We start from the raw sequence: 15,508 nt of genomic DNA, 5'->3' as shown, positions 1-15,508 counted from the left end.
AACGCGCAGGTGCCTTCGTCAGGAGTTGCTGTGGAGACTCGTAGCAAATGTCTTGCTAACAAGTGAATCAAGTCATCAAGCTATAAACCACTAATATAAAATGAGTCTGTATTCTTAGGGAACTGCAAACATACTCGGAGAACCTCCGTCCTTAAAAGAAAAACGAAATCCTGCACAGTTCCTATGCCAAGCTGTTTTTTGTTTTGCTTTTATGGCTCTAGTCACACCAAACCAGCCTCCTAATTCAGTGACAGATTACAAGTAGTTGTGGTAACCAAATTGCTGGTTGGAAGCAATGTGTATCCTAATAACCGCACTGCATTCACTCTCAGATTTGCTAAGGCTTGCAAATATTTGCTAATTCCCAAATGCGGCCGATTGCCAAAGCATATCCGAGTCACTCTGTGCAACATGTCTGCAGTGTCTCAGTACAACAGCGGACTCCACTAAACTGGCTGTTTTCTGGTTATGCTCCTACATAAACCTCGGGTGCAGCAACTACATCACTATCAGTGGAGGAATTCCTCTTTCAAATTGATGTAGGTCTGGCTGGAGATTTCTGTGCATGTAGACAGCCACAGGTTGGGCTTTTGATTTTTGCTGTTCATTTTACAGTCAGTAGTCATTATCAGCAGCAGACGGCATGTTATTGTCGACTTCACGCCATTCAATCGTAAACTAGCAGCAGAGTGACTCTAATTTATTGCAATATTGAACACATTTGACCTTTTTTCTGTAAGTGTCCAAAAAGAAACACACAAAATCTCGTTTTAGATCGTTGCAGTTTTAATGCAATTTGGAAAATCTACACATACTTCAGGACACATTTGAGGAAAAAAAGTTTACAAAGTGCACACTGGTGTAGTCATCATCGGGTAATGGGTATAAATAAAATAGGGTATTATAAAATATATATATGAATATTTTGAAAGCTTTTGTTCTATACAGTTTGAAGTATTAGAAAATAGCCGACAAGGCTTCAGCTTTTCAATCGTACTCAAACGATTGAGTGAATTTACTGAGCTTCCTGTAACTGTGAAAATGTTTTCTTTCATTATTAAATTAATTTGTTTTTCACACAATGTAGATGTGACCAAACAGATGCACGTACAGTCGTACTGATTTGCTCCATAGAGGTTACTGAAATATTCACAGTCAGAAGCACATTAGTGTCCAAATACAGCACCCGACCGGTGGTGTGCACGCCGACCAGGATAACCGTGACCCGTGGAGCATATCTGCACCACAGGATTCAGGTGTGTTCACTGCTTTTAGAAGAGCCTGACATACAGCAGACCCTGTTGTGTCTGGGCCTTTGCACGTCTCTCTGCTAATCATGAAGAATCGTCTTTTTTTTTTTTTTTTTAGATTAACAGTCAAATCTACAAAATCACAAAAAGAAGGGAAAAAATTACAAGTGGCTATTCAGATTGAAAACTGTTCCCGGGGTACCAACACAATTATAAATGAATAATTGAGAAGCTGATTATCAAAACATCGGCGCATAAACCTCGGCTGTAGTTTGCGCGATCTTGCAGTGACGTGGCACCGAACTGAGGAATGACTGACTCCGTGAGAGCTGAACTGTGGAGCGATGAAGAACAGGATCTTCACTGCTCAGGCTGCAAATACTGCTTGGTGAACTCCTCCAGCTGTTTCTCCAGGTCAGTGGCTTTATGTCTGCACACATCGTGTATAAAGAGAAATACTTGACTTATTACCTTCTTGGGTTGAGATAACATTTTGTGATATCTGTCATGTAGAACTCAACTACACGTTTCCAATTACTGTTATCATTCATTTGATCTGAGACGTTAACGTTCCCCACACTGGTTCCTGATAAATTCTCAGACAGACACTTTACTTTTCCCGTTATTCCCGATAAGAGAGGGAGCTGGACTGACCGCAGGCTCTTGGAGCGGCTCTGGATGCTCTCCAGCTGATCGATCTTCGCTGTCAGTTGACGGATTTCTGCCTCCAGCTCTTTCTGCGTCTGGTGCACCTGCTGACAGAGCCTAGCAAAGGTGGTTGCCATCTCCCTGGTAACACAGAGGGCACAGTGTGGCACTGCTTATTTATTTAGCTCTGTTACAGAGGGCGGGGCTGAGCTGTGTAGGTTTAAATTAGGAAAGGAGGCAGGAGGAGGGAAGCAAAAACCATGAGGCTATAACCTGTTCATGCACACAGAAGAGCAAGTGGCAGAAATGATTTTTAGATGGTTCACAGTGCACACCGTCAGCTCACTGGATAGACAGATGATATGAAAGGCAGCACACTTACTGTTGGACTTGTTTGCTACAGTTTGCACTCGTAAGGCTGACCATGAGCTGCATTTTATCGGATGCATAGTCCACAAACTGCCGCTTCAGAGCACGCTCCTTTGCCTTCGTGGTCCAAGTGAGTCTCTCGTATAGGTACAGCAGGCCATAGAGAGAGGCTGACAGGGCGATCAGCCTCCAGCCAACGGTTCTCCACACCTGAGAGAGAGTAGGCAGGTGAAGCATGCTTATTTTGCTGTTTCAGTGGTGGAAGCTTAGATTAAACATGTCGAGTTCAGCACCATGTATTTGCAAATACTACTCTTCTCTCTATAGGTTTACAAAGACGGTCGTCTAAACAATCCTTTTGAGCTACAATGGAACAAATATCAACCATTTTTAACAGGAAAATGTTAAACAGGCTAAAATGCACATCACAAAGTTGGGAGTACATGGTACATGTTAGTTCAGTGGTGGCAAACATAAGGCCTGAATTTCGTTGGACACACAGTTTTGGACATTTAGCTGAACTTTACATTACTTTTGATTTCTGAATACTGGAACGCCCTGGTCCATAACAAAGCTCAGGGAGTGCAACAAATAAAAACTCAATGTCAAGACAGTTTCTTACAGTTAAATATGTCCAATCAGAGTTCATATTGTTCGACTGTCCACTATTAACTGAGAGGTTAAAATGAGACCTGGGTTCTCGGGCTCCTTTTATTAAAACAGGTTCAAACATCTTTGACAGTGAAACCAGTGCTGTGGTTAAGAGCAGCTTCTTCTATTTCTTTCTTCTTTTTATTGTAAATCACTTTTGTTTGAAATGTGCTAGATAAAAAAAATGGACTTACTGTCTTCCTTACTCACACACCATATTTCATATGTTGGAATTAAAAACGACCTCAGACACAACATACCACTCCTCCAACGACCAGTACGCCCATTGAAGTGCGGGAATTGAGGGAAGCGATGGCTACTATCAGGTCCTCCTGGGTCATGAGGGCTGTCTGCTGGTTGGGCACTGCCACGGTCGTGGGGGGCGCAGAGGAGGAGGGTGTTTGGGTCTGAGGCAGTGCTGGGAGAGGTGTCTAAGGAATGACAAGCAGAGTTTTTCAGAATAGGATGTGAAAAAGTCTCATTACAATAATAATTCTTGATTGGTGCGCACCTGAAAGTTCTGGTCCACCAGTCTAAGAGCTCTCTCTGCATTGGCAGATCCCAGAAAGCGGTGGACTAACGCTTTCCAGCCCAGCGAAAACTTAAACTCAATGTCTTCCTGGAAGTCGCTGCAAAGTGTGGCGCAGTTTAGGTCGTAACTCATGTCAAACTTCCTGCTGTTCATCAGCATGGACACCTGGCTCTGGGTTGAAGAGGGAAGCAGAGGGAGCATGCTCTCTGGAAAGGGAGAATCCCAGCATAAAATGAAGAGAAGGCATATTTGGACACTAAGTGGGCAGCCCTTCAAAATGAGGACATTCACATTTGGACACATTTGGAGCTGGTATAATTTTAGGGACCTGCTGGGCTCAAAGTTAAGAACCAAATATGACACGTTTGTGTTGCACTTTTCCTTACAAGGAAAAAGAGAAACCGATTTATAGAACAGCTCCGGAAGTCTTTTTATCAGAGGGCACATTAACACCTTTACAACATCACTGTCACCGAGCACAGCTTGCATGCGTGCATGACAGTGACGCATTTGTCGCATAATGGGGCATGGAATGACGGCATTCAGCGAGGAGGGTAAATATAGCAGTGATCAGGGTGTAGCAGACATCAGCCTGAAGGCAAAAAGGTTCTGACCAAGTTTAGCAATGCTGCGAATGAGTGACGGAGCGAAAAAATGCTGCCCTGAAGCCATTTTCTAATAAAAAATATCCATTTCTTAAGAGATGAAACCATTTTCAGAAATTGCGTTAACGACTTCAGCTTTTATATTGCAACATTGCAAAGGAGCTCTTATTCATTAGCATCCGTGTTACGTGAATTACCTATCATGTATTCCTGGGTGGACTGAACAGAGGCGTTGACAGCATTGGAGCAGCGGAAAGCCAAATTCTTGCCCATCCCCTCCTCCACGTGACCCAGCAGCTCCTGCCAACAGCAACAGGGGTCAGAGGTCAGATGGAAAAAAGGATCTTTGCACGCATGGCACTGTCACAGTGTTTATGCAGACTTTGCATCTGTTATTCCACTAAAACTGAAACTGGAACACTGTAGTGCTAAAGCTAGCAGATGCTAACTGCTTTCAGAGGCCTGTCAGATAAAGTTAAACTAAATGTGTGTAGTACACAGTGTAGCAGAGAGAAACTTCAGCAAGTAGTATGTACAGGCAGTTTATCTGCTTGGTGACTCAATGTGTAGCAGACAACTTTAATGAGCATCGATTGTTGACCCTTACAGCCGGCTAAGCAGAACATCATTTTATTGGCTTTTATTTCGTCTGAGGTGTTTTTATGCTGCCTTTACTTACAGACTTGTACATTTTGAGGACCTGAGGTGAGGGGTGGAAGTCACAGTGGAACTCATCAACAATTAAATGAAGGCGACAGATCTCCTCCCCCATGGCGGTGGAAACCTGGATAAAACGCAACATGGGAGCTCAAGTTGATCTAGTCAGTGACACACAATGGAGCTTCCTCTGGTTTCTGTCCAGGCATCAAGAAGTTTTTCCAATTTCAATATCAGCGAAATAAAGAAGAAAAAAAAAACCAATTACAGTTTTATTTTTGCATATAGAGGTAATTAAGTTACTTTCATTTAAAGGAGAAAGGAAACAGACAAAAGCTCTGTTAATCAGCTTGTCACCTGCTGACTCTGAGAAAGTGATCCATGCGTTTATTTCATCCAGGCTTGACGACTGTAATAGTCTTTATTTCGGTACCAGCCAGGCTCTGCTCTTCAGCTAGTTCAGGATGCTGCAGTCCGACTCCTGACAGGCGCTCGTAAACATGACCATATCTCTCCAGGCTCGTTTACACTGGCTTCCAGTGCATTGTAGAATTGATGTTATCGCTTGTTTTTAAGTCTCTAAATGGATTAGCTCTGTCATACCTCTCTGACCTTTTAACTAAAAATACTGCAAACAGATCTCTCAGGTCAGCTGATAAGTTGCTTCTGATTGTCCCTAGCAGCAGGCTACACACAGAGCAGACTTTGGATCAGTCTGCCTCTTCAGATTAGGATCTCTCCAACACTTGACATTTTTAAAGCCTGTCTCAAAACACATTTTTACTCTCTAGCTTTTACTCATGACTGAGTGTTTTATTCTCTGTGCGTGTTTGTTCTACTTGTTACTTTTGTTACTATGTACAGCACTTTGGTCAACATGTGTGGTTTTTAAATGTTGCTTACAAATTGATTGATTGATTGATTGATATAATATTTGCTATTTGCTGACCTACTGGCATTTATAACATCTGATAAATTTATCAGCTGATCTAAAGAAGAGACAGGTGAAACACCCTTCAATCAGGTGTTGATTATGCATAATTTGGCCACCAGAGGGCACCCTGCCATCTGCTGTTGGCAACGTGTTTGCTAATAAAAGCAGACAGCGTGACCAAGTTCATAAATAAACGAGAAATCTGTTTTATAAGCAGAAAAAAACCCTCTTAGCTGATATATAGTAATATCTGGCTCCTTAAAAACTATGATGAGATGAAACAGCTAAGTGATCAGCAGATAATTAGCACTGCATGTGTTGGTGTAATCACAAAGTAAATATCTGAGGTTGGAGATCCTTCAGGGTAGAAAAAAATCAATTTCTCCTTTTGTCAGTGTTACCTTGGACTCCACGTCCTCACTGATCGCCTTGATCTTCTTTTTAATTTCATCGACTAGCAGGTTGAGTTGATTCTTGACAAACTCCAGCCGATCCATCTGATACTCTCTGTCCTCCAGTGCCGCCACTCTGAAGACCCCCACCCCCCAAACAGGAAATGCTGTCACACATGCAAACTAGCAGGTAAATAACTTGACAGTAAAACGTTGATTAGACCTGCACAGCAGAAAGAAGCAAAACAAAAAACAAAAAAAACACATGTTGACAACTCAAATGATCACATAATTTTTCAGCATGCTGATGTTTTATCTCTAGAAACCCTTCAGCTGGAGGAAGATCAGACATTATAAGTAAAGAAAACGTAGTGGGCGCTCACCTCTTCTCCGCGGCCTCGATGTGGATGGCATCCATTATGCTCTTGACTTGTTCTGTGATCTGCTTGGCCCTGATAGTGTGCTGCTCAAACTTTGTTTTCACTGCTGACTGCGAGATACACTCCTGCGAGGCCATAACACACAAGTTACTGTGACATTTACTGTGGCTGCTGCTGGACGCCGTGCGGGAACTTGCACGCCACCAGGGACGAATGTAGGACAAGATAAACACCTGCTACGTTTGACTTAAAAGAAGAAGAAAAGAAATGGAAACACAGGTGTGGAAACGACAGCAGCAGAGTGCGTATCTTGTGTCACGCAGCCCACATTTGGTCACAGTAGTGTGTTGGTGATCTCACAACAAAATTAAGAAATAAAAATCAACATATTAAGTGAATTTAAACACAAACGCAACAGAATGAAGGAGGAAGTGCAACATAGATAAGTAGGAATTTATGTCATGTTGGGATTTAAAGTAGCTGTTCTTCATTTTAAGTTAAGTAAAGAGTATCGCGATGACTTACTGGAAACAGATTCCTGACCCTGACAGAAGCAGCTCTCTAACGATATAGTAAATCTACGTCATCAGAACTGTGCTTTCTTTGTTTTTCTCACAGAGCACTTTTTGTTTCCCCTTTCCCAGCTGTATGATGATTTGTCTGATATGCTCTCTTCCAAACAATTCCTCCTTTATTGGGCTATTTCAGGTGTAAAGGAGGAGGAGAAGTGTATGCTAACTTGCTAACTGCCTACTTTAACATTTTCCTATGTTGGATGTAATCTGATGTTCCAGCATCCATCACTAACAACTCCAACAGCCAGACCAAGCTGCCAGTGAAGCCAAATGTCTCTTATTCTATGTGCTTTTATTCCCAGGATCTATACAGTAAAATACAACAAAAAACAAAATACCACAATAAGATGCAAAATTAAACAAAAATAAATAAAAAAAGCAGCAATAGAAAACTCAATGAAAAAAATGTGGAATAAAACAAACGGCTGCCCTCACCTAAGTGAATCTAGATTTCAGCAATGAAGACGCAGGTTGATGTAAAAAAGGCGCAGCGAGTGGACGGCTCTGCGGGAGTCAAAGTCTGAGCAGCTGGCTGCTTCTGTCAGCTGTTACTGCTCGAGGGAAGACTCACGCCGACTCTTGGTTTTTTTTTTTTAAACATCGAAACACACAGACTACTACTACTTTGAGCTGGCAAAGGAACATCTGAAGATTTCTTATTTATTCCACAAATGTTAGCAGACTTATGCAACAAGCTAAGTTCTGCTTCTTGTAGAGCAGCCACTCTTTTCTTCTCCTGCTCACAATGAATGAGGAAACAATCTCAGTTAGCTTAGCGGTGAGTTCCCTTCTTTCTTCAGCGGTAATTTCTGACGATGCGCTAACTGCAGCTCTCAGCAGGCATCCATGCAACCTAACGTTTCTTTGAATCCTATATTTGTAACGACTGAAACATCCATCCAACACTCAGTTTGTTAGTAAACATTGGAATATACGCTTCAATGTATTCGTTTTCCTAAACGCACACAAACACACCTCAAACCTCCTTTCAAAGCACTGAAACTCCTTCAGTCTCTCCTGGAAGCCCTCAGCAAGAGCGCCACCTGTTGGACAATTTAATCACATTAGAAAGATCATAAAGTTCTGAACATGACTGCAAAAATGCACGCGTACAATACTTTGACTCACATCGGATGTAAACATCTAAACCTCTAATTTAATATTCATTCATAGTTCTGCTTTATATTGATATCAAGGCTTCTGCGTAACACTGGTGAACACACGTGTATGAAATCTGGGTAGTACACTTTGTTAGTCCGACCTTCCCTGTATCCTCACCTGTTTCAGGCATGCCTTGTGCACGCTGCATACGGGAATTGAGCACCTCCTTTGCAGAGACAAAGAAAATGTGGTTGGGTGCCTTATCACTGTCCAAAACTTTGAGCTCATCCACCAAGAAGTTCACACAACGGTCTGTGTGCTGCTTCCTCACCTGAAAAAGAAGACACGCCACCTTCACGTATGAGGTTTTTTACATTATGTATTCTCAAAGTAACAATCTCTTTCATTGGAGGCTGATGACACAGCAATCCCATACTCACGTCCTCCATGTATTCTGGTTCATTTGCTGAGGCGTCCCAGCGATTGTTGAGGATGAAGATGTTCGGCTTTGAAAGACGCTCATTCACTTTGTGGAAAAAGTGCTTTTCCTAGAAGCAAAGAAGTTAAAGGACAGTCTGAGTAGTGCAGAACAGTAAAGACAGGAAGTCATTTCTTTCTTTCCAAAACAAAGCTCCTGCTTGATTTGACAGGGTGCAGACTGCAGGGGTAAAAATCCTCACGGTTTCCACACTTATGCAGAAATGGTAGCTTTATGTTTGCTACTCAGCCATCAAAGTTATTTACATAAATCCTCGATTTATATCTACAGAAAAGCCCAGAGTGGAATGCAAGTCTGCTTTGTCTTTAAGAACTGCAGCTGCGCTAAAGATCTCTGTGACTGGCTGTGTTTAGCTTCACGCTGCATGAATGTGCAGACAGAAAGAAGAGTGGGGTCTGTTTGTGGTCAGGCATAAACACTGGCTGGTTGCACTCTTATCAGCTCAGCATAGAGAACATCCACACGGCCCCTCTGGCACTCACAGAACTGGAAACTTGGAGTTCTTTAGCCGTCAGAATTGTTGTCTGAAGACCAACAAGGATACCCAATGGATTTACTTTGCCCAATGGATCATCACGGCCTTGCCGTATTGGTCCATTTGATCGACCTTTGTTGTTATTATTTATTTTATTTTCAGTTGTTACAGATGGGACAGACATGACTGAGGGATAGGAAAGGGAGAAAGAAAGATGAAGGGAAAGAAAAACAGAAGGGAAGCGGGACAGTGAGAAAGGGCACTTAAAAAGAGAAAGAAGAAAAAAAATCTCCCGGATCACCTGTTGAGAGGAAAAAGAGAAAACAAGCAAAAAAAAAAAAAAAGCAACATACTAAACACAACACCATCACGTTAATCTAGCCAAGTGTAAACAGCAGTAAATACTAAATATTGAATGTTGTTGTGCAGCACATAGGAACGACAGTGCACAATGTGCTTGGAAATAGCAGCCAATAGAGGTGTAGTTTGTGTCTATGAACAGTGAACACCTGCGTGCACACCTGTGTGGATCAGCGCGCTTGTATTCAAAAGGTTTCCCCATGTAACGGTCTGCTAGAGGATGTAGAGGGCCATAGCCCCGTCCCCCAAGGCATGAAGCAGGCATGGAAGAGATCCAGGCCCCAGACATCCAGAGGCCCCAGAGTACGAGAGTCCAAGGAGGACCACTGGAGTGTGGGAAGAGCTGAGGAGAGCCCTAGATGAGGGGTCACCCAGTAGCCACGGAGCAGAAGCCAGAGGGGGCTGCGGTGGCGTGCCCGCCGGCTCTGCCGGCAGCCAGCTGTGCCAGAGTGAACCGAGCCGCAGGCCCAGAGGCCGGAGGCCCCCCTTTGCCCCGGAAGAGACCTGACCGACCAACAGGCACCAGGCCCCGCCAAGTAGTCACCGGGAGTGAGCTGGTACATGCCTGAGCGCCCAGCCCCGGACACCAAGAACCACCAACGCACCGACCCCTGAGGGCATCAGTTACCGGCAGGGAGTGTGGTGAGGGGAGATAGGCCTTTGGAGGACACCATCCACTTAAATTAAAAACTTAGAGGCTTATAGAGCAATGACGGGTGACAACGGGCCGACGGACACAGCGACCCTATCATCTAATAGCTATCAATATATGCATTAATATACGTTTAAATTTTCTTTGCAAGCTCCTTTGAATACATTTAAACAAGTAACTGACAAAGAAAGAGCAGATAAAATATCAGTAACTAACAAGCCTAATAATGGTTTTAATGACTGACACAAGCATATAGGCAATCTGAAAAAAGCTGACTAGACAGATCAGATAAGATGACAGGTGCTGGCAATACGATGACAAAATTCAGAGCTGAATTACAAGCGGGAACAATGAGGGAATTTCTTTGATCAATCCTTAAGTGAGTGGCGCTCACCCATGGAGCTGTTTCGATGATTTAAAACGTTATCCGGCCTTTTCCCCAGCTCGGGTTATTCCCTATCTACGCATGAAAGTGCCGCTGCAACTAATTATTGAAACAGAGTGACACCAGGACAGCAGCCAAACATGAGTTTGATGTGTGTGAGACACTTTACCGTGTTCATGAGTGTAGACTCCGAGTTTGCCACCAGCACAAAAACATCAGCATCCAGGCAAAACTTGTCTATCCAGCTGTCCAGCTCTAACGTGACGTCTGTTCCGGGGCTGGAAGTCAGAAGGGAGGTCAAATACACCAAATGTACGAGATAGGTGGACTTTTCAGATGCGAAGATCTGATCCTGTTACCTGTCTACAAGCACCAGGTCATCTCGCAGCAGAGCACATTTTGTCTTTGGCCAGAAGACACGTACTAGGCAGCCGGCATCCAGGCTTTCATCCATGAGAAGCGCGTGAGCCAGCTGGTTCACGGTCTGCAGACAGGGAGGAAATCCACTGATCTTAGGAATATTTACACAAAAAGTTTATAGTAATGCAAATGAAAATTATAGCACATTTTGCAGCCACCAAAATGTGTTAAAAACCACCGAAGGGTGCTGAATTGTCCCAAGAATCCATCAGAGTGTGAGAGAGTGTGTTAACAAAGCACCTTAGGTCTGTATGACTGGAAGAAAAGTGGCTTGTAGTGAAAAGTGCTTTGAGTGCTTGATTCGAGTAGAAGCGCATTATTTATAAATATGAGTAAATTTACCACTTGGAAACCCACCTAGCTTTAATCACTTGAGTTATAACACGTAAAAACACCGGACTGATTATTAGGAAGGTGAGACGAAGCCGCTCAGCTCCACACAGTAAACAAGACTGTAGGGTCTCCTTTAAATTTCAGACACCTGACACTGCAGTAAACAGCCTGCCTTCATGTCACATGTTCTTACATGGCTACAAGTTCAGCCTTTGCCCAGTTCAATTTGCATTCAACTGACTATTTACGTGGCTGTAGCTCACGAGGTAGAGCAAGCCAAATCAAATCAAATCAAATCAAATCACTTTTATTGTCACATCACATGTGCAGGCACACTGGCACAGCACATGCGAGTGAAATTCTTGTGTGCGAGCCCCACAAGCAACAGAGATGTGCAAACACAACAACACAAACGAGCAAAATACAAGAATGGCCAACCTGAAACTAATAAATATATGTACAATATATAATAGTGTATGCATTTCTGGATGTGTATACTAAATATTTTCCTACGTGTGTGTGTGTGTGTGTGTGTGTGTGTGTATACACATTTTTACAAATTAAATAGTAAAAAAATAAAATAAAATAATAATAATAATAATAATAATAATAATAAAATATATAAAATATACAGAGTTGAATATGTGCAGAACAAGTGGCATTTATATACAGTGTGGAGTGCATAATGTTGAAGCCATCGACTACCTGAAAGGTTTGTGGTTCAATCCCTGGCTGCTCCATTCTGCATGCTTGCAGACACATCAGTATGAATGTGTGTGAAGTTAGACAGAAAGCACTTACACAGAAATAAGTGCTGGTGTGAAAGCGCCATAGAAGAACCAGTCCATTTAGCTACTCAAGTTCTACATTTATCTGCAACTGTGAAAAACCAACAAGAATAAGAATGTATAGTATGATAGAAAGAGCGGCAAGCAGTGTGAGCAGATGCTCTGATTAACGACCACGGTGGCATTCTGGTGCGTGTGTTCACATAAACTTTGTCCTCGGTTTCTCTGGAGGGGATCAGCTGCACATAATTACTAGACAGAGCTCGCAAACTTCCAAAAACATTCTGCTGCCTCTGAATTAAACTTACCTTGACACTCTTCTTTTCATCTGAGCCGTCTGTCTTGAGGTAGGCCTTATCGTCATCGGTGCCCTCCACACTCAAGAAGCAGTTGGTGGTGTGGCCGATACCACTTGGCAGCACTCGATCCCTCAGCATGGCATTAATCACTGTGCTTTTACCATTACTGGTCCTGAGATCAACAAACAGATTCTTTACTTACTTATTTAACCTTTATTCACACAGGCGGTCCCACTGACACTCGAGGTCTCATTTGCAAGTGAGACCTGTTGTTGCTCAGTGTGCTCATAATTTTAAAAACTCATAAAGAAATGAAAGTGTTATGTACAAAGTTCCTGTTATTTTCAGCTAGTCCAGCTGCTGTATGGTGCAATTTATTGCCATCTGACTGAATTACTTGAATATAGGACATGCTTGTTTTGCTGTAACACATTAGTTTCACGGTCAAGTAACTACTCGAGGCACGTGACTCATAGTTAAAGAAAATGAAAGTAAAGACACACCTATCCACACAACAGGGAAAAGAGTGCTTTACATTCCCACGACTGAGAGCGTCACAAAAAAAAAAACCCACTCTGGAAAATACCATTTAAGAATAGCACCGCTTTTGGTAGAGCATGTGTAAAGCATCATGGTTATTATAGTTCAACGAAAGTAAACATAAAAAGTAAAACTGGATGTGAAAACACCTCATTACACCGTTTATATTGTAATACCTGTTCTGATCTTCTTAAATCTCACAAACACATAACTGAAGTAAACCGATAATAAAAACTTTTTATTAATAAAATGTCATTAAATAAAAATAAATCTGGTCAACAGGTAGACTAACCTGCCAAAAAAGGCCACTTTCATGTGCCTGCGTGCCAGCACCTCCTTGATGACAGCCAGTTTGTCTCTATATGCCTTAATCTGCTCCTTCTGATCCTGAGTTGCGATGTTCTCCAAAACTTTATTCCCGCTGATGTCTGTCAGCACAAAAACACAGCATGAAGAAAAGCAAGTGCTGTGCGCCTCCTGCACCAACACTCCTGATTGACAAGAAGTCGGTGTTAGAAGCTCCCAGGCAAACTTCTCTCACCTTCCACAAACTCTGAAGTCTCCTTCACGTAGTGGAGTAGCTGCTCGAACACATCGCTTATCGTCTTCTTGGCCACAACAAAGTGCTTGAGAGGGGAAAACTCGCCCCGGGCCGAGTCTGTCCGTCTGAGTGGAGGCGCCGCAGCCATGCTGGTCAATCTGAAACCGGAGGCGTCAGCAAGGACAAACACACTCGTATCAGCGGGCACGAACAACACCGCAAACACAGTTTGGATCGAGCCGAAACACTTCTGTTGATCTTAATATTACAGTTACATAACTCAAGTATCAAAGTATCAAACTGCAGTGGATGGAAGATGGATTGTTTATTAAAAGTGTTTTAGCAAAGTTATCGAACAAGAGTTAGCAGTGACGCCGTGCATCTTCCTACACATTGCTACACACGGTGTTCAGATAGGTAGCTGTACACACATATGTCCGGCTTTTCTTGGTTAGTTATTAGCAGCTGTCACACTTGAAAATCTCTCACGGTGAGTGCTGTCCTGGAGGCTAACCGATTAAGCTAGGTCATGTTACAGGCAGCCGTAAGCTAGCATTAGCCCCGGCGCTACTTTTTTTCCTCACCGCTGTCCAAAGAGAGCCCGCGTCCTCTTCTCATAACACAAATAATATAGATCCGGGTGGACAATGCAGAGATCTCCTTTGCTTACTGGAAGATTGATTGCTGTCAGACTGGCCCGTGTGTTCACTGTAATGTCACAGCGCCAAGTTAGTTAGAGGAAGAAGTATGCTTCCGAAACAACTTTTCAAAATAAAATGCAGCTTTGACAGAAACACTAGAAAGTAGGGCTGGGTATCTCACTGATTTCAAGAATCGATTTGATTCCGATTCGATTCAATTCGATTCGATTTAAATCTGGGAAATTTTGCCTCAGACAGTCAGAAATATTATAATTCAGATCATTACATTTACATATTTTTCTATCTATAAAAAGGAAGCTGACACTTTCCAGACTTTATCAAAGGTGTGAGCATCACAGCAGATGCCTTTGTGTCAAAGTAGCTGAAGATAAAACACAGAAAAACATAAAGGGGATTTTCCTGGACTGGAATTTTATAAAAATATTCTGCAGTACATCAGAAACAAAAGAAAACCATTAATCAACATATGAACATTACCTCTGAAGTTAAACAGCGACCGACAGCGCTGTAAACAACGGTAGACTTGTGCGTAACAAGCAAGCGAATAATGCAGAAAACAGATTTTTAGACGGGAAACTGTTGTTGAAGTATACTGAGAGAGAGAGAAAGAAAGAGAGATGTGCATGAAGTGTGGTGGAAGCAAAACAGCAAAAGTCAGAGGGAATTCATGACGATGTTTTTATGAAGCGTAGTTTGGATCTTCTTTTGCTGCTGGTTTGGTCAATAATGTTTGGAGAGAGATCAAACTAACAGCTTTAGCTTCACCGCAAAAGGGCGTAAACACAAAGCGCAGACCCGCCGAAACTTCGGAATCAGCGAGCTGTCAGCTTTCAGCCCCGACCGTGTCCGTGCCGTCATGTGAGAGAAAGGCAACATCTCACTGATTCTGATCCGTCGGCGGGTCCGAGCTTTGTGTTTACATCTTTGTGCAGAATCTGTGTTCCTGCTCTCATTTACTGTTTTAGCTGTTTGGGGGTTCTTGAAATTTTGTGAGGTTTAACCTGAGATTCTAGCGTTTCGGGCAAAATAAATTAATGTTAAAAAAAATCGATTCAGAATTTTAATGAATCGATATCACGTTATCCAAGCCAGAATCGATTTTAATCGATAAATCGATTATCAAAACCCACCCCTACTAGAAAGTACAGTACTGTAAATGTGACCGCTGCTAACTGATGTCCTTTAGTTTAATTGCTGTTAAACTATGTGTGTTTTACTGTTTTACCGCTGCCATTGTTTTTAGAACTTAAACGTGTCACCCTTGAGAAACAATATCGACTCTATATATTTTTTCTCTTTGAAACCGCTTTAGCGGCCAATTGTCCTGACCGTTCTTTTATTTTCAAACTTTAAGTGTCTAGTCTTCCTGTTCTTCCATTTGACGCAGCCCCCGCCAGCGTCAGCTCCAGTCTCAGGACAGGGGGCGGAGATAAGTGACGAAACGGTTGTCCGGAAACAGC

General features: G+C 42.6%; 1 protein-coding gene across 1 annotated transcript; it reads right to left on the bottom strand.

Moving 5' to 3' along the window:
* Positions 1–765: 765 nt before the first annotated feature.
* On the bottom strand, positions 766–14,147 carry mfn1b (mitofusin 1b). Its single transcript, XM_082525509.1, has 18 exons — positions 13,971–14,147; positions 13,387–13,544; positions 13,138–13,273; positions 12,315–12,477; positions 10,825–10,949; positions 10,635–10,743; positions 8,535–8,642; positions 8,272–8,425; positions 7,969–8,036; positions 6,422–6,543; positions 6,048–6,174; positions 4,735–4,839; positions 4,253–4,355; positions 3,430–3,656; positions 3,179–3,349; positions 2,281–2,477; positions 1,905–2,039; positions 766–1,680 (listed from the first exon to the last, which is right to left on the bottom strand). Exons 2-18 carry the CDS (start codon positions 13,532–13,534, stop codon positions 1,611–1,613), a joined length of 2,268 nt encoding a protein of 755 aa, XP_082381635.1. The 5' UTR covers positions 13,535–13,544; positions 13,971–14,147; the 3' UTR covers positions 766–1,610.
* Positions 14,148–15,508: the final 1,361 nt, after the last annotated feature.

This window comes from Aulonocara stuartgranti (genome assembly GCF_965226115.1).
Source record: "Aulonocara stuartgranti genome assembly, chromosome: 23".
Classification (NCBI taxonomy): domain Eukaryota; kingdom Metazoa; phylum Chordata; class Actinopteri; order Cichliformes; family Cichlidae; genus Aulonocara; species Aulonocara stuartgranti.
Note: the sequence above shows the minus strand (reverse complement) of the source record. Positions and strands in the feature narration are given on the sequence as shown.